An 18,441-nucleotide genomic window follows, 5' to 3' on the forward strand; every position below is an offset into this window, starting at 1 on the left:
GAAGTCAGAGAACAAGGTGAGTTCTGCCCCCGTCGGCCTGGCTACGGTTGCTGCCCCCGTAGTGGCTGTCCCACATCCCCCTCGAGGCCCTTCCCATCTGCCACTGCTGACCGCCAGCTTGCGCCTCACCTAGAGGGCTGCAGGCTTCGTCACACACCTGCGTTCTGCACAAAACACCCTCCTTGCATCACACCAATGCTGACCCCTAACAGGCGCCCAGTGGCCCCTGCTGCCCCGACCACCTCGTGGACAGAGCCAAACTCCACGTGGTGTCTGAGATTCCCCCCAGCATTTCTACGCGGGGGACCGAGCACTGGGAGAAATGCTGAGGCCCGGGGGGCGACCGTTGGCACCGGAGCTCAAAACCAACATGACCTTGATGACAAGTGTGGCAGGCCCTGCCCCAGGGCTCACAAAACACCTCAGACCTCATCTCAGTCCCACAGAGCAGCGGCCACTCCGGCCAGCACTCTGGGAGACCTGTGGCTAACAGGGCCAAGGCAGGACTCAAGATTCAAACCTTCTCAACAGTGACCACTGACACCCGAGAGGGACCCCAGACGTCTGCCTCCCGAGGGAGGCGCACGCGCCATTTTGCCAAAACCCAAGGCCAAAATCTGGCAAACCAATTCAGCACCAATCTGAGAAAACAAAGCAAAGCAGGGAATACCCAGGACAGAAGAGCATGTCAAACGACACCATGGGGGCAACCGCAGGACTCCAGCTGCGGGGGGGGGGGCTGATGGCTGATGGTCCCAGTATTCTAAGAACAAGTCCCCAGTTTCAGAGACACGCACCGCATACGTAGGTACGATGACGTGCTATCTGGGCTGTGCTGAGGGACGGCCTTCGGGTCGGCAGTGGACGAGTGCCTGAGTCAGGGGCCCCTGTTCTGAGAGTCGCCTACGGTCTTCTGTAGTAGGAGGCAGAGCGCGGTTCTCAAGGGTGAGGTGAGGAGCGCTACCGCGGCCGCTGCGGTCGTCTGGGCCGGCGGGGGGCACTGCCGTGGCTTGATCTTCTTTTCATTTACTTACGGTTTAAATGTCTACAGCAGAGAATGTTACTTGGGAAACTGAAAACAGTCAACTTTCCAAGGCTCCGCTTTCTCTCTCGCTCTTCGCCAGCCCGGTGAGGCGCCCAATCTGGAAAGTGCCTTGAGCTGCAGTGTCTGAGGGCCCTCCTGGGATTCCCTGGGATGCCACGTCCACAGATTTTCCACACAAGCCACAGCACCCGGTGAGCTGATTCCAAGAGTCTGGGGATCACCCTTTGGGTGAAGCTTTCCTGCTGTCGCAGACGCCCAGAGCTGAGGCGCGTCCTTTGCTTCAGTGGTTTGGGTAAAATCCCTTCACTTCTGAAGTTTCCAGGCCTTCAAGCCCACACAGACTTATCGCTCAGAAGAAAGCTGTAAAGGCTTTTATGAGTCCTATTTTCCTAAAGTAGCTGAGGCTGTAAACTCTGAACTTGGCAGGACTCAGACCCGCCCAAAGGAAGGACAATCAAAACTGAAGGAAAGCGATATTATCGAAGAAACACCACACATTTTCTCAGGGTCGGCGGCCAAAGGCCTCCCTGCCGCTCCGTTCTTTGTTTTGTTTCCCTCTCATTTTGAAAAGGGGTTATCGCGGGGTTCTCAGGCCCTTAGACAGGGGCTCTGGGCACAGAGGCTGCAGGGCAGGGGTGCGCCGGGACCACACAGGAGCGCGGCACAGGCCCACCCGCCTCCAACCCCAGCTCTGGACTGAGAAAGCTCTTCCCACACGTGAGAGGTCGACCTTCCTGGAGCCCGGCTCCGAGTCCCGTCCGGAGGGCACAGGTGGGCCCACCCAGGACAAGTCCTTGGCCAGGGATCCACCAGCCGTTCCCAGGGCTGTGAGCAGGCGCCCCTCCCTGGGCGCGTCCTCCCCCCAGGGCCCACCGTCCATTCTGGGGGCCTCCCTCCCACCTTCCCACAGAACGCCCCTGAGGGAGGAGCCAGCTTTCCCTTCAGTGAGAGTCTGCAGGGACAAGAGTGAGGAACAGACCTCGTGCAGGACTTCACTCCCAGGGGCCCTGGAAACTCTGGGGCCCTCAGGACTGTCACCTCTCTGCCTGCCTCCTCCACTCCACTGCCAAAGGTGACACTGCGCAGGACCTGCGGACAGGGCCAGCGGTAGGAAGGACGGCAGCCAGGAGGAGGCAGGAAAGGCACAAGGAGGCCAGGGAGGCTGCCCTCTGCAGGGTCCTGAGTGAGCAGGGAGAGGCCCTACAGCTGTCTGCCCCCTGTCCCAGCCCCCAGCCCCCCCCTCCCCGGCCGGTGATCCGTCCGTGACCCCAGGACCCCTTCCAGGAGGCCTGTCCACAGACACACTGCCTCTTTGGCCCTGACCTGCCACCGTGCCCCGTGTGCGGGCTCAGCAGCAGGGCGGCCCAGGGAGGCCCCCTACCCATCCTCCCCCTGCTCCCGGAGGCCCGGCCAGGCCTGTGTCTGTCTAGTCAGGAGCACGACTCAAGCTCAGCCACAAACTGGGAACTTAGGAGTAAGCACAGCAAGGCCTCCGCACAGGGACTGTTTTTAACTGACGATTCAATGATCCCCCCAGCATCCTTTGCTTTCAGGGGCCGAACTTCCCGGGCGCGGAGACCTCCAAGGAGGCAGTGGCGTTCCTCCAGCTCCCAGGAACCCCATGGCATCCTTGCTCTGCACCCCTCCTTGCAAAGACACGCCTCCAAGCCTCCAGGGCCCTGCTGCCCAGACCCGCCTCCCCACCACGCATTCAGACAGGCGGGCGGGGTGGGCTTCCCGTCCACGCCTCAGGGCAGCATGTGCACAGAGCCCACCACCAGCCCTCTGCCCTCCAGAAAAGCGCAGACCTCTCCTCACCACACAGACAGATCTAAAAATGCCCGATGTGCCTACAATTCGACTGGGCGGGGCGGCTCAGAGAGACAGAAAGAGGGAGCTTTATCCGGAAATCCAGACTCAGAGGGAAAACCACCAAGAGGGAACCACTCAAGCTGGCGGGGGCTCCACCCTCACCCAGGAGAAGGGAACTCTGCATTCGTACCTCGTTCCGCCTCTGTGCGCGCTGCCCCTTCGGACTCTGTGTAGACACAGCACGGGTGGGAGCGCTCGGGGAGGAGCACTGCAGGCACAGGGGCGGGCCTGCACTGTGCCACCAGCCCTCACTCCCGGGCCGATGCCTACACGCCCCGACTGTCCTCCTGGGCGCGAGCGCTGCCTGTCGGTCACTACGCGGGTGAGCGCCTAGAGCACCAACACCCTTGTGCAGACACCCGCCACAAACTGCTTACAGAAACCGAGGCATCCAGAACCCAAGTCCACGTGGGACGGGGCACGAAGGAGGTGCGAAGCGGACTCTCCAACCAGGCTGCTTCTGCCTGCAGAGTGGCGCCAGGACAGCCCACGGGGAACACCAAGGGTCACTCGATCCACTTAGTTCCAACAGGGGACCCGTGGCAAAGCCCCGACTGCTCGCTGGAGGACGCTGGGCTCTGCGACCGCGTGGATCAGGGCCTGTGCCGGCCTGCCATTCCAACCAGGGCCTCGAGCTCCTCACCCGCGAGGCACCCACTCTGCCTCCCGCAGCACTGAGCTCTTTGGCCCCGTGACCAGGCCTCTGGGGAGGGACATGCGAGGCTCTCAGGCCCTGGTACTGACCCCTCGACAGCCCTGGAGAGTTCTGGGCTCAGGTGGGAGCAGGGCACCCTTCACAGCAAACCTGCCCCACAGACAGTCACGGTCACTGTGGACAGTGACGCCAGGAGAAAACCAGGCACTTCCCTGTGGCGTGAGGATCCCCTGCACACGGCCACGCCCCGAGTCACCCTAGCGCCAGGGACAAATCATCAGATTCCGGCAACAGCCCCCTTCAACCTACAAGCAGCCTGGTCACCAAAGAAAGAACAGGACTGTCCACGTCAACACGCCTACGAAACAATCGTCAGGTAAAGGCACACAACCGCCAAACCGCCACCCGGCACCAAGCACGCAAGAAACGCTGTGCGCAATTCCCTGCCTCTTCACTCCGAGTGTGGTTCTGAGTTCCAAAGGAGAAGCAGCTCCTCGCAATGAAACTAGAAGCCCTTCCCCCCACCCTGGACCGGCAGGGGTCAGTGCCCCGCCAAATGGGGCCCAGAGATGCCCTGATGCCCAGGTCCACGCAGTGCTGAGCCAATCGCATCCTGACACGTAGGACTCGTGCACGCACTCTCCTGGGGCAGCGTCCTCGCGCAGAAATGCGCCTGCCCCGCAGCCCATGTGTCGGCGGCATGCAGAGCACAGACCATCCGAATCGGAAAGGAGATCTGATGCAAGTTGCTTTCTCTATTGAAAACCAGCCTAATCCTGTGAGTCAAACCCCAGCTCCCAGAAAACGGTTCAGAACAATTTATACAAAAGCAAACCTGTCATGATTTGTAAACACGCTCCAAGCAAGAGCCCAAGAAACATGGGCAAGTCAGTCCCACTGCTTTGCATGGAAGGTCTAGCCTGGAACCAGGACAGCCAGTCTCCTGATTCGGTCTTAACCCCCAGGGCAGACGCGCAGCAGCGCACACTTGGTGCTGGGGGGGAGGGGAACGACCCCCTAACACACACTTTCCTCGGAGGAAAATGTCTGAGCAGAAATCTCTGATTCGTCTGTGGTCACGGACACGGGGTGTCACTGGATGCTCCCTCCCAGCCAGGGCACCTCACAGTTTGGGAAATCTCAGTCCTGGGGACACATGAAGGCCCCTGGGGATGCAGGACACCCGAGCACAGTCCGGCCCCGAGCAGCACGAGGCCAGACACGGGCAGACTCATAGCAGTAACTCCTGCACTCAGATTAGTCTATGAAACGAGCCACGCTTCAGATCTCAGTGGTTTGACTTTAAAATCTGAGCACAGACCCACAGAGTTCACATTATTTACCTCCTCCAGGGACACAGGAGGTATTGAGTTCCTTTCTCCTTTTCCTGGCTAATAACAGACACTCACAACATCACATCAGAAGGAGAAACAAGGGCCACATCCTGCACACGCATCCTGGGAAAAGCCCCGGAGAGGTGAACAGAAGCTCCCCAGCCTCCTGCCCGCCACCCACCGCTGGAGCTGCAGTCCTTGGGCTCATCTTCCAGGCAACACGTCAGGACTTACTGCAAAGCACCTTTTCTAAGCGTCAACTGTGAACTCTGAGAAACCAGAAAGCAGTTGCACACGACGTAAGGATGTCTAAGTCTCTGAAAAGCTGCTCAAAGCTCAGACCTCTCACACCACGTCCTTGCATGGCAAGCAGTACACACGCAGCCCTCCCCAGCCTCCCTGCCTCTGCACACGCGGCTTCCCCACCTCCTGCACACATGATCCTCCCCACCCCACCCCGCCCCCTGCACACGCGGCCCTCCCCAGCTCCCCCTGCCTCTGCACGCGCAGCCCTTCCCAGCCCACCCTCCTCTGCACACGGGGCCCTCCCAACCCCACCTGCCCCCTGTACACGCGGCCCTCCCCAGCCTTCCCTCCCCAGCACCCCCGCCCCCCGGCCCCGCTCCTCTGCACACGCGGCCCTTCCCAGCCTCCCCGCCTCCCGCGCAAACACCAGCTGCCTCAGCAGTGGGGTCAAGGCTGACCTGGGAAGCTGGCTGTAACCACTGGCATCGTCATCACAGAAACCCTCTCCTTTCTGAAGAGACTTAAAATAGCTTACAGTTCCGGGTTTTTGGGGGGGGACTCTAAGTTGTCACCGTGATTTCTGTGCATTTCCCAAGCTTTAAGAACAGATGTATCATTCTGTTAAACTCTAAAAGAAATTTAAACTATAAAACTATGAAGTTCTATCAAATACTATTGTTAGTTTCACAAACAACATAATTTTTTCAACTGCACTAAGAATTAAGTATCATTTTTGACTGCTGTGGGCCTCTCAGAACGCTCTGCACAGAGGGGTCACCATAAACGCTGTATGGATAAAAAAGACCCCACAGGGGAAAGATCCCGTAGCATCCAAAGTTGTTGGGAAAGGCTAGCGCTGCACACTTTTCCTGGCAGGATGAAGTCAGAAGCACACGCATGACGGGAAAGGCAGATTGGTGACAAATTCTCCATGTCCCAGATGACAGAGATGTTCAGAACGTGGCACTGGGGTTGCACAGCGGAGACCCTGCTGACGTCCGTGGCGCTGGCAGGAGTGGGGCAGGAAGTCTGGTCGGGCCACCCCCGCCTGTGGGTACAACGCCCTGACCTCTCCTTTGACCCTGAACCCAGCTGCCCCGGGGCACCAGCTGACAGGACCACAGGGGAACAGAACCAGGGACCAGGAAACACATTTCGATGTGGAACCAAAACAGGGGGAAAGGTTAGCTTCCAACCTCCTGAGGGAAGCTGGGAGCCTCTAGGGTTTTGTTTGCTCACTGAGCTCACAGGAATGTTAGGCGCCCGCTCCTCCCACCCCACCCCCACCGGGGAGCTCTGAGATGGGGGAAGATCCCCGGGACCACGCAATTACTGCGAAAACTCTGAAGACAAAGACAGCGGCGTGCGTCCCGATTATAGAGTCAGACTCATCTGGTCCACACCCACGGTGGCCGGCCAGGAACACCCGAGTTCCCACAGACGCCCGGCAGTCGGTCGAAAGAGCCTCCAAAGAGGCGACAATGGGGCCACTGTTAAAGGCATCCTGCCATCCTCATGCAGATGCGAAGCTGGGTGCTCTGGGCTGAACTGCGTCCCCCCCAAAATTCATGGGTTGGAGTCTTAACACCAGGACCTCAGAATGTGACAGTGTTTGGACACAGGGTCACGTTACCGCGAGGTCACTGGGTGGGCCCTGCTCCTGTGGCTGGCGTCCTTGCAAAGAGGGGACATCCAGACACAGACACCGGCACAGAAGAAACGCAGCCGTCTAGGCCTCACAACGAGCCAACCCACGGGCGCCCTAACCTCTGGCCGTGGGAAACAAACGTCTGTCGGGGACACCGCGGGCCCGTGGCACCGCGACAGCGGCCCGAGCACAGACCGACACACAGGGCTGACTGGCATGGCCACGTGTCCCCGTGCCACGCTTACCGCCTGTGGTCTTGACCGCGAGAGTCCAGTGAGGGCCCGTGACGAGTGCCTACGGCCTTCATGGGCCATGAAAACGCAGGTGGTAGTAAACGGCAGCATGTGAGCCTCTGTGCTTGAGATAGTTAGCTTCGAAATATTCGTATTTTTACTTAAAAATTATGAAAAAGTACAGTGGGCATAAACTGTTCTTAAAAATTTTTAAATGCTTCCAAACAGGTTTTTTTAAATTCCCACGTTCATGACGGAAAGCCAGGTGCTGAGATATGTTTGTTCGGATGAGACCTGTGACTATAGCAGTCTCTCGAGCTGTGGGGTACGAAGCGTAAGCTGGGATAGAAATGTGGACACAGCCTAATGCAGGGCAACAGAAACCAGGGTGATCTTCGCTTTCTTGTTTCCTCTTAACGGACTCCTAGTCTACACGTCATGCCACTAGAAAGGTGGCGTTCACTGTCTGACTGCTCTAGAAACTGTCAGTCTCACATTGGGTTTTTGCCACAAACTTTCAGAAGGTTTATCTGGGTTTGCCCAGAACCTACAACCCAATGACCCCCGAGTCACAGGCTCTCACTGTGGAAAAAGGCTCTGAGCAGAGCCCAGCAAATTTGGTATCGAGTCACCCTGCCGACTGGCTTTCCCTCCTGCATGGTGCACACGGCTGGAACCCGCGGATCCCTCTCCCCAGTGCTGCTTCCAGAAGGCCCTCCAAAGAAAAAGGGACGGGAAGAACCCAACGCCAAGCCCAGGATACCCGGTACCACATGCAGAAGCATGTGTGCAGCTGCGTGTGCTTCCCGGGGGGGCAGGGGGACGCACCCCGCGAGGGGAGGCACGTTTCATGCCTGATAAAAATCCTGGAGCAGAAAGCACTCTGCCAGGGGTCATTAGTGGCCCACCTGTTGGGAAAGCTGTTTAGTTAAAAATAAAAACAGTGCGCTGAGTAAGTGGACCCAGTGGAGTGGCGGCAGCCTGCACACCGCGAGAAAGAAAAATCAACAACCCAGTCCGCGGTGCTGGGAGCACGCTTGAGCTCTCCGTCGCCAGACTGCCGGGGAGCAGGCGCCCGTCTCCTGGGACGAGGCGGCATGTTGTTCTCCAAACGCGGGCAGGGCCGACTGCGGGGAGCGGGGCTCGCCGCCCTGGGGAATTGCTGAGCCGAGGCCCCATCTGCACCCGTGCGGTGACAGCAATTAGGCGGGAGAAAGAAAGTGGGTGAGCGGCAGAGGCGAACACACAAACAGGAGAGGGATCATTTGGTTTTATTAAAAAAAAAAAAACCAAAAACCTGAGTGCACGTGTGCGCAAGCCCTTGTTATGGGCTGACTTGCCCCCACCAGAATTCACGTGCTGGAACCCCAACCCCCCGCACCTCAGAATGCGGCCTGATTTGGACACGGGACCTTGAAGGAGGTTACTCAGCGCAGACAAGGTCTTTAGGGTGTCCTCGTAAAAAGGGGGGTTTGAAGATAGGCCCAGGCGGGGAGAACACCGCATGGCGCTGAGGCAGTGATGGAAGGGTGTTTCTCAAACAGGGGAGGCCAACACTCCACACCGAGCCCGAAGCTGGGGAGGACTCGGGAGGAAGCAGCCCCGCGAGCGCCTGCATCTGGACCTCCGCCCCCAGGCCACGAGAACCCAGCCCCACGGCCCGCAGCCTCGCCACAGCCTCGCCGCGCTCACCTGGTGTAGGATGTCGGGGACCGGGGCCTGGCCCACTGGTATGGGTGCTGCGGCACCGACAGGTACTGGTCGCAGAAGGCACCCTTCCGGATGTGCTGGAAGGACGGGAACTCTTCGGGCAGGAACTCGGACGTGGGCGGTGTGGTCCCCAGGTCCTCGCCGGCTGGCTCCACCTTGAGTGCCACCGAGGGACAGTGGTCCAGGGTGGTCTTGCGCGCCTTCATGGGGACGCCGTCCAGCTCCAGGCTGCTGTCGGTGCTGAGGGCGTTGATGGCGGCCACGATGGCGGAGCTGGTATACTGTGTGCTGTTGCCCAGCCAGGTGTCGTCGGTGACACTGACCCGCGGCGAGCTGCGTGGGGATGGCGTGGGCGAGTGGTGCGGGGAGCAGGACAGCTGCCGGCCGTTGAGGCCGTATTTCCTCTTGTTGCAGGGAGATGAGGGCCGGGATGTGCGGGCCCCCAGCCAGCTCTCCTCCGTGACGCTCGTGCGGGGTGAGGTGGAGGGCGAGTGTCTGGGGGAGCCGAGCAGGCCGCAGGCCCCCAGGCCACGGGGGAAGCCCTCCTCGGGGTCCGTGGTCTTGGGGGACACACAGGGCGACTGCCACGGGGACGTCTGTGGGGAAGCGTAGGGGTACGAGAAGTTGGACTCGTAGGATGAGGCCTCAGAGTTGCAGCTGCGGGAGGACAGGCTGCTGGCTGGGCTCAGGCAGGATGGGTCTCGGTAGGCCTCCAGGTTGGGCAGATTCAGGGTGGCCGTGGACGGGGGCCGCTTGGAGCTGGGAAGGACTTCTTCCACCTCCACATCATGGAAAAACTGGTTGTTACCGTGGTGCAGCCCCATGTATGAGGTGATCTCGATGCGAGGGCTCTCTAGGGCGGGGGCTCCGTTGGGCCTGATGTGGCTGGAGGGGAGGAAGTAGCTCGAGGGCCCGCTGTCCACCGGCCCACCGTAGCCCGGGGGCTGACTTGCCGCCGCGGCCGGCATGCCCGGGGCCGAGGTCTGCAGGTCGTGGCACGGCGCCGGCAGCGAGGGGTGAGTCGAGCCGGGAGGCAGAGCTGAGCTGATGCTAGAGGGTGCATAACTATAGTGCTCTGGAAAGGGACAGAAAGGAAGATGGCGTGAGGGGCCAGTCGTCACCAGAAAACACACCCACAGCTAGTGAGCCCATCGGCACCACGCACGCCCAGGCCTGGAGCCCAGGACACTTCCGCTGAAACGCCACTCAGTGATGCTCCAAGGGCTCCCTCCTGGCCCACAAGGCCCGGGGCCACCCTCCCTTCTCCGCTCTCCAGCACGAGGGCACCCACTGCCCCTCACACCACCCTCGGGTTCCGCGGGCTTCCCTCTGCCCCAAGGGTCCTGCCTCTACAGAGACACCCCCTCCCTCCTTCCCTCTGCTCTTCCCTCAAACACCGCCCTCCCCAGCCTTCCCAGGTTTCAGTCCCCAACCCAACAGCCACGTCATCCTCCCCAGCTGATCTCTTCCTCAACACTTAGCATCATCTTGTCCATCATCTCTCTCACCCGGAGAAAGCAAGTTCTGTGAGGGCAGGAACCCCTGCCTGCCTCAGTTTACTTTACTTCGTGGCTGTCTTCAGAGCCTAAGACTGTGCCTGGCACGTCAAAGTTCCCCAGTTTGTTAAACAGAGGGATGGACTGGTGGATGGGCGGGTGGGCGGGTGAGTGGGGGGACGGGTGAACTTTAGCTATAGGAACCTGGACGTTTAAAGAGATTTAATAAGCTAATCACGGTCAAGTTGCCTTAACCAGTAGCTACAAAGAAAACACCTCGAGGATCAGACAGAAACATAGATTCTGGGGTCTCTCTCATGTAAATTCTGACAGTAGTTCAGGGCCTAGGAATCCCTGTTTCAGGGGGAAAAAAGAGCAGAGGATATTAATACACAACTAGATTTAAGAATCATTATATGTTAATTATAACCTCAATAAACTATATTTTATAAAATCATTACTAGTGTAATTAGTAATTTTTAACAGAAAAGCCACATTTCTGGATTTCCTATTTGAAAAGACATTTGACAACATCTTGGCACCTCATTACTGAGCACCGAGAGAGGCGTATTCCGGGTCTCTAAATAATGGACGCGCACATGGAAACCGGACACCGGCCCTGGGTTAGCGCACTACCCTGAAGGGACGTGGTTCCGTGACAGGGCGCCCTTCCGCAGCGCTGTGACCAGAAACCCACACAGACCGACCATGGAAATGAAGGGTCTTGGAGCGCTGGTTCAAACCCCACTGTGCTGACGGACAGAAGCGAGTCTAGCGCCCCAAACAGGCGGGCGTCTGCGTCTGCGTCTGCGTCTGCTAGCACTTATCGCCAGAAGGAGCCCTTCCACCACTTCTGGCCATCAGGCTCTCACAGTCCTTGCTTCCACTGCTCGGAAAGCCCCCCAGGAACTGTCTGCTATTCCCCAAACGCCTTTCTTCCTCCAGGAAGCCTGGTGAGAAGCCAGGAGCCTCACAGGTGGCCTGGGAGAGCGCACAGGACCGCCCCCTTCCCAAGACAGCATCAGCATTCCAGATGCTCTGCCAGACAGCAGAACGCCCTGGGGGAGAGAGCCCTGCCCAGGGAGAGCTTCAAGGGCCAGGAAGGGGTCCCCTCAGGACCGCTGTGAATGCACGAGCCCTGGAGCTCATGCCCGCAGAGACCCAGCTGCCCGTCTCCAGTCGCGGTCCCCCCCAGTCTGCTCCCACGGACCATGGGCGAGCAGGACCCCCGACACGGAGCGCGAGGAAAGGACCAGGCCCTGGTTTCCGCAGGGCAGGAGGCGGGGCGCTGGGCCTCCCACCACCGGCTCCTGTGCTGCCAGCCCTGGGACTGTGTCCCATGCTCAACGACACTCGCGGCATCCCCATCACACCCTCACACGCTCGCTGATGGCCTGAACACAAACACTGCCATCAAAAGTTTAAAATTACAATCTTTGTAAAAATCAAACAAGGAGTTAAAAACCCAGGAAAGGCACTTTGCAGAGAAGGTCAAGTTTCCTCAGGAAGAGGTGGTGCAGCGGCTGCGGGGGGGGGCCCCCAGCACATCTGCCCTCAACACTTCCCCACCCCCGCACTGGCCCAGTCGGCTACCGCACAGGTGCCTGATGGGACGTCGTCCAGGGGGGTCCCCCCGGCAGCGGCGGGGGGGTGGGGTACGGGGGAGGGGAGACGCGGCAAGCAAGCCCCGCAGAAGGCAGGCTGATCCTCGGGAGGGCCTGCCCAGCGCAGGACTTACCAGGAGCTGCAGGGGCCTGAACGCTAATTACCATTCCCTCAGTGAAAGGCGTCCGAGAGATTCACCTGCACCAAAAGTTACTCATTTCCAGGCACGAGCACGTTAGTGCACTATGTGCACGTATTGTACATACGTGTATTTTCACACACACACGCATCTCCACGTGTGTGCTTCAGACACGCACGAGCACACGTGTCTTCACGCGGGCTCCGCACACACACGGGCACACGCGCGTACGTACGGCTACGGCTCACGGTCTGACCGGCGCAGGGCGCGGCAGGCTGGGTGAGGGCGACGCATCCGTCATCATGTGACAATCATTCTTATCAAGTGACCAATGCTGAGAATATTAATAATGCGAGTGGGAGTTCATTCTACACACGCAGAGAGCAGGAATTTTAGGATGGAGACTTCAGCAGATAACTTTATTATGTCTGGCATATAATTAGGCCTGAATTAAAGAGATGTCCGCCTCCCTCCGTCCCTGGCATCTGGCTCACGACGGGCCACAGACCCCCGCCTTCTGGGCCGCCATGTGTGCAGGCGTCTGGAACACACGCGTTTCCGACAGCCGCCCGTGCAGGCGGCACATAGCTTTCTGGCCATCGCCAGCTCCTCCTGCACCTGGGTGAGTGCGGGGTCTGCCGACGTCCCAGCCCAGCCCCTCCTGCTCTGTCTGCCCCCAGCACACCCGGACATCACCTCCGCCAGCACGGCCATCACGCCGTGCTGGGCCCACCGAGAGAGAACCACCATGCCGCTCTGCTGTGGGCTCAGCTCCCCTTCGGCTTTTCGGGGTGGATGAAACACCCCGGGGGGGCCCCAAAGAGCCCACAGGCACGAGGGGCTGTGCCTTCTCTGGAGGGGTCCCTGAGCAGCAGCTATGAAGTGTGCAGCCTGCCTGCCCCCTGAGGAACTCTGACCTCGAGGCAGCAACGTCCTAACGACGGGGACAACCTCGCCAGACCCTCCCAGACAGACGAGGCCCCCCCAGGCCCTGGCCCACCCCCAGCTGGCGTGAACACACTCAGTGTGGGCCCTGCGTTCGAGCCCCTGTACCTGTGTGAGGCACGAGGACCTCGCATCTGGCGAAGAATGTGTTTCCATGTTGAAGAGAAACCACCAAGTACAGTGGACAAAGCACGCGGCACGAGGTTGACGTCGAATATTAGAGGTCGTCGTGAGTATCAACGAGTGTCATGAAGGCACGCCCGCGAGGAGTCCGTGATGCCTCTGCGATGGGCCCCCAGGCCTCCCCAGCTCCCAGGACTCTCTCAGGTTGTCTGGACCTCCAGCGAGGTTTAATGGACCAATCCCCACGTTTCTTGCCCCAGTTGAGTATCACGGGTGTCTACAATTTATTTTAAGAGATGGGGCATCTGGCTGGCTCAGCTAGAAGAGGGTACAACTCTTGGTCTTGGGGTTGTGAGTTTGAGTCCCCCATTGGGAGTAAAGGCTCGTTAAAAAATTTAAAATCAGTCTGAGGGAGAGAGAGAGCTGAGCCCACGGTTGCACTAACATTTATTGGCAGGAAGGTAATCCCAAGATTTAAAAAACAAATCCTAGCAATCAGAAGAGCAGGTCTGGGGGTTCCCCACCAGCTGCCCGCGGGACTCAGCCCCTGCTCCTGGGTGCCTGGAGCCCTGAGGGTCCAACTGCACAGGGCGGTGGGGGCGTGGGGGGGCACTGGGGGTTCTGGGTGAAATGGCAGAGTGAGGCGGGTCTGACCAGCGTGTGTGAGCACAGTGTTCTCTAGGGCCCGGAAGACAAGGGGTGTAGGGCAGGAAGGGCCCCCCGACTCTCAGAACATCCTAAGAGCGGCCTTTATGTGAACCAGTCTGTCAATAATCATAATTCAGTGAGAAAAGAAAAAAACAAAGCTTTTATTTAAAAAAAAAAAAAGATTCACCTAAAGCGTGACTTTTCCCTAATCGAACAAATTGCAAAATGAAACCCTTAAATGCCTGAACTCCATCAGGAACGCTCAACCGAGGAGCTGGGGGCTGCTGGACAGTCAAGGTCTCTCTCCTAGAACAGACACACATGCAAGGGGGAGGTCCCAGCTCGCCCCCCTGCGTCACGGGAGGCGGCTCGCCCTGCCCCTCCCTCCTCCCTCCCACCTGCTTGCTTTCACTACCCACCTAAACCGTATTCAAATCCGAATTACTTCACTATTCAAAGGATTACATTTACACGGAATGAAAACACTTCCAGGGACCTTCTGAACAATCCCGAGACTTTCGGCTGATTCACTTCACCTCGGGAGCCACTGATGCGCTCGGCACCCATCAGGGTCACGTTCCGCCGACGTCTTCGGAGCCTGGCTGTCTGCCAAGGAGCGTTCATTAAGTTACAGCGCAGGTGAGCATGAAAGAAACCGCCCCAGCTCACGCACGGATCCTGCAGAGTGTATTCGGAACGGTTCACCGCGCTAACCGGGAATAAAAGTGTGGCTCGTCCTTGGAAGACGCGACCGGCCCCTGCCTCCTGGTTCTCACACGTCCACCCTGGAGTCACAAAGCCCCGGGCAAGGTGCCCTGGGGACACGGGGCCGGACACCAGGGTGGGTGGAGGATGCCTGCTGTGGCCAGACTGGTCCAGCGCTCGGCAAACCCACACCAGAGTTGTCAGAAGGGTTTCGTCTCATGCAGAGAAAGAATTTATTTCAGAACCAGACAATTTTGTCATTCCTGATCCACCACCAAAAAGGTGTATCCACGTCCCTTCTCCCGAACCAAACAGCGTCTGGGCATTACTGGGGCTCGTCGCCCGGCACCTGCCCTCCGCGGGCCCTCGCGGCTCCCCTCATCTCCCACAAACTGAGATGCCCCGGCCCTGCTTCTCCCCTCTGGCACCTGCTGGGGTTGACCCGCACGCAGGACACGAAGCTGGATGTCCCAAGCAGCTGGGGCGCAGGGTCCTGTCCTCCAGGACGCCCGAGTGGACGTCCCCACCAGGGAAACCACACGGCTACCAGGCAGTGGGGTGAGAATTTCCCAGGTAGTGGAAACAAAACAACACAAAACCGAAGCACACTCCTGCCCAGAGCCTGCTGCCGGGCGCTGCTGATGCGGAGCACGCGGAGGTGTGCGTCAGTGGCCAGGGCCGCTGTGGGGACACACAGAACACGGGGAGCCACCGGGGGGCTCAACAACCTGCCGGGAGCAAGCTCTCTCAGGCCAGGAGAATGGCCCCATCATGGCAGCACACGCTACCGCGGCTTCCAGACACAAGCGCACCGCGCCTTCCGTCCCGGCCTCGGTCCAGCCCGGTGCCCCCGCGCACCACACCTCGCGGGGGTGCCCTGACGGCGCCCCCCCACTGCCCCTCGCGGGGGTGCCCTGACGGCACCCCCCACATCAAAGCTCGCGGGGTACCCTAACGGCACCTCTGCACACATCTCGTTACCTCAGGCCTCCACCTTCTCATTCCCTGTTTTTAAGGAATCAAAAAACATCCGAGTTATTTGTCACCAGCTGCCACGTTCCTCTGATGAAGACACAGATCACCAGAGCATCGTCGGAACTCCGGGACAAACTGTAGAGGGTGCGCTGCCCACACGACGCACGCAGACGCCTGTCCCGCAAGCAGACGGCACGCCCCGAGACCCCCGCTTGGGGGCAGGGCCCACCCTCCCCGAGCCCCCAGCACCAGAGACCCCGGGTCTCCTCCCATCATCGTCACACTGCTGAGCAGGGACTCAGGAATGAAGGTCCCTCCAGAGACGTCCCCTGTCTACGTGAACCGCGAGGGGCCGCCCGTGGTGCCCACTGCAGACCTGCCGCCTCAGGGCGCGAGGTGGCCTGTCTGTTGGGGACACTCCAGCTCCGACCCAGAGGCCTGGCCAACTTCCTCCCAAGTTGCCAGGGCGACAACACTGGCAGCTTTGGGGCCAAAATAACTCGGAACACAGGAGCCCGGGTGGGAAGCAGGGCCACGCCCGCCTCCCAGCCCACAGGAGGCAGCCACTTCCTGAGACCGAAGGGACGGGCCTCCTCGCCCCCTCCTCTCCGGAGGGACGCCCTCCTCCCAGCCAGCCTCCTGCCCGCGGGGGACAGGGCCAGTGGCCTCAGGGACTTGAGGAGGCCCTGGGAGTGCAAACGACACTCTTGCCCAGCCCTGGGGCAAATTATTTCAAAAATCCTCTTTTCTTTCTCTCAAGTAATGGTTACTACTTGCGCCTGCCGAGCGCCGTGGAAAGAAAGGACTCCAATCTCTGAAGCACGGGGAAGACACGACCCCTGTGGGCGCCACAGGCCCAAGGGGGGCACGCAGTGATGGGAGTGACCGCGTGCGTGGTGGTGGACGCCACTCACAGCCCTGGAGGAGCCGTGACAGACACCAGTGGGCACGGCCACTCCCGGGTCCTTAGACAGAGCGCCGGTCCCCGTGTGTGCTGTATTAGGCTGTGTTACCTTGCTTCACGGCCCAACTCCATGGGAGTCACCCGTTCACTTATTTATATCCAGACTCATTCCAGAAATAATGAGAAGCCGTTTCTATCATCCATTAATGGCTAGAGAATTTAATGTAACAACACAGCAACGTGATAATTAATTTAATGTTTAGTAATTACAATACTATAACGAATAAAAACAAAAAGAAAGGACAACCCGGATGCAACCACAGACGTCCATCAGTAGGTGATGGAGCCGTGCGCCGTGGTCCATCCAGACAGCGGGCTATTGCTCAGCACCAAACAGAAATGAGCGACAAGCCACGGAAACGACAGAGAAACTGGAGTGCGCATCGCCAAGTGCAAGAAGCCCACCGGAAAAGGCGACGTCCTGTGTGACTCCAGCCCTCAGACGTTCTGGAAAAGGCAGAACCATGGAGACGGTACAGACCGTGGGGGCCGGGAGCTGGGGGGGGAAGGAGGGACGCAGAGGCCGAGCGCGGGGCATTTCTAGCCCTAGTGTCCGCTGTGGACTATGGGTGAGAATGGCGTGTCCATGAAGGTCGGTGCAGTAACAGGTGCCCCTCTCTGGGCAGGTGTTAAATGACTGGGCAGCTGAGCTGTGTCAGGGCAGGGGTCTAGGGGAGAACACTCGACCTTCCTCCTGCTTCTGCGGTGAACCCAAAACTGCTCTTAGGAAATAATCTTAATAAAAATGAATACCGCTCACAAAAATATGTCAAAAAAATGAATGTTTTCTAGCAAGTTCTACCACACGAGGAGAAAGAGTCCTTTCTTTCTCTGCCTGGCCTCCTCTGCCCAGAGCTGCCTCCAAGTTGCCCAAGGCCTCCCTTCCCCCAGAGCCTGGTGAATGCTGGGCCCCAGGTGCTCACACCCTGGAGGCCTTCCTGCAGGAGGCTTTCCCTGGACTGAGCTCCCCTGGGAGCCTGGGGATGGGGCACCGACTAGGCTGAGATGATTAAAAGCAGCCTTAAGAATGTTACTGGCTCCCAGTCAGTCAGTTTGGAGCAGACATTCAGGGAGGCACAAGGCGGCGGTGAGGCCCTCCCTGCCTCTGGGAGCCCCGAGTCAGAGAAGCCACAGAGAGCTGCGCTCTGTGCACGCCAGCACGGCAGCAAGCCTGAGGACGCAGGAACGGTCCCAGGGACCCACGGGGCCCAGCAGAGGGAGGCCTGTCCAGACGGTCACACAATACAGAGGTCACACAAGCACGACCCACACTTTGACCGCACACCTCTCACTACAGACGCTTGCTAAGAGGACTGACACGGGGATGAAAATCTTCTGATGGACGCTCCTGAGGAGCCGTGCAGGCAGCCGGACCCAGGCATGAAAGCAAGAAGGCCTCAGGGACCATTTCTCCACTTCCATCCCAATCTCTCCCAGACAACTGCCTTGGCTCTCGCCGACCCCGGAGGCCTGGGGACCCACAGCCGCGGAAGACAAAGACGGGGTACAGATAACAAAGTTCAGGCAGCCTCTGCCTGGCTGGAACGTTTATTTTTTAAAAATGAACAGGACGTTACAGATTTTAAAAGAGGGGCGGTGAACGACATGGAAAATATTATACAATCATCACAGCGATGCCGTGGTGTGCGAGCCAAGTGTGCCGCGGTCAGCTTCCTCGCTTCTCCGCCACGTGGGCAGGACAGAAAGGGGGGCGGCGCTGGGGTCTCCCCGCCGGACCCACCCCCGCAGACACCGAGGCCTCCGAGCCGGCTGGGATTATTCAGTAGCTCGTGCCCTTACTCCTCTACTCCAGAAGGCTGGGGGTTTCGTGTATTTTTGTTCTTTAGCTGAAACCTTCATTTTTGCCGAGAAGAGAAAATGAAAGAGACGAAGGCTCTGTCTGAGCCCCTGAGGGCTGGTTCCCCTAGACGCTGCTTCTGGGAGGGCCAGGGGAGGGAGGTTGCTCAGGGACAGGTCTGGAGGGGCTCTGTGGCCCCCTGCCCTCTGGCCACAGCCGCTCACCACCTGTCCCTTGACAGTGTCCAAGTCCAGGGCCTTGGACATTTGTGTCCCCTGGCGTCAGCAGCACTAGCAAGCA

At 59.2% G+C, this 18,441-nt stretch overlaps 1 protein-coding gene across 5 annotated transcripts in view; it reads right to left on the bottom strand.

The window, feature by feature from the left end:
* NFATC1 (nuclear factor of activated T cells 1) overlaps positions 1 to 18,441 on the bottom strand; it is a 103,212-nt gene that overhangs the window by 79,260 nt on the left and 5,511 nt on the right. For all 5 annotated transcript variants that reach the window (XM_045790304.2, XM_045790306.2, XM_045790305.2 and 2 more), the window contains exon 2: positions 8,726 to 9,818. In XM_045790304.2, coding sequence (XP_045646260.2) covers positions 8,726 to 9,818 — 1,093 coding nt within the window. The remainder of the gene's footprint in view (positions 1 to 8,725; positions 9,819 to 18,441) is intronic.

This window comes from Ursus americanus, chromosome 19 (genome assembly GCF_024610735.1).
Source record: "Ursus americanus isolate L20-20 chromosome 19, mUrsAme1.1.p, whole genome shotgun sequence".
Taxonomy (NCBI): domain Eukaryota; kingdom Metazoa; phylum Chordata; class Mammalia; order Carnivora; family Ursidae; genus Ursus; species Ursus americanus.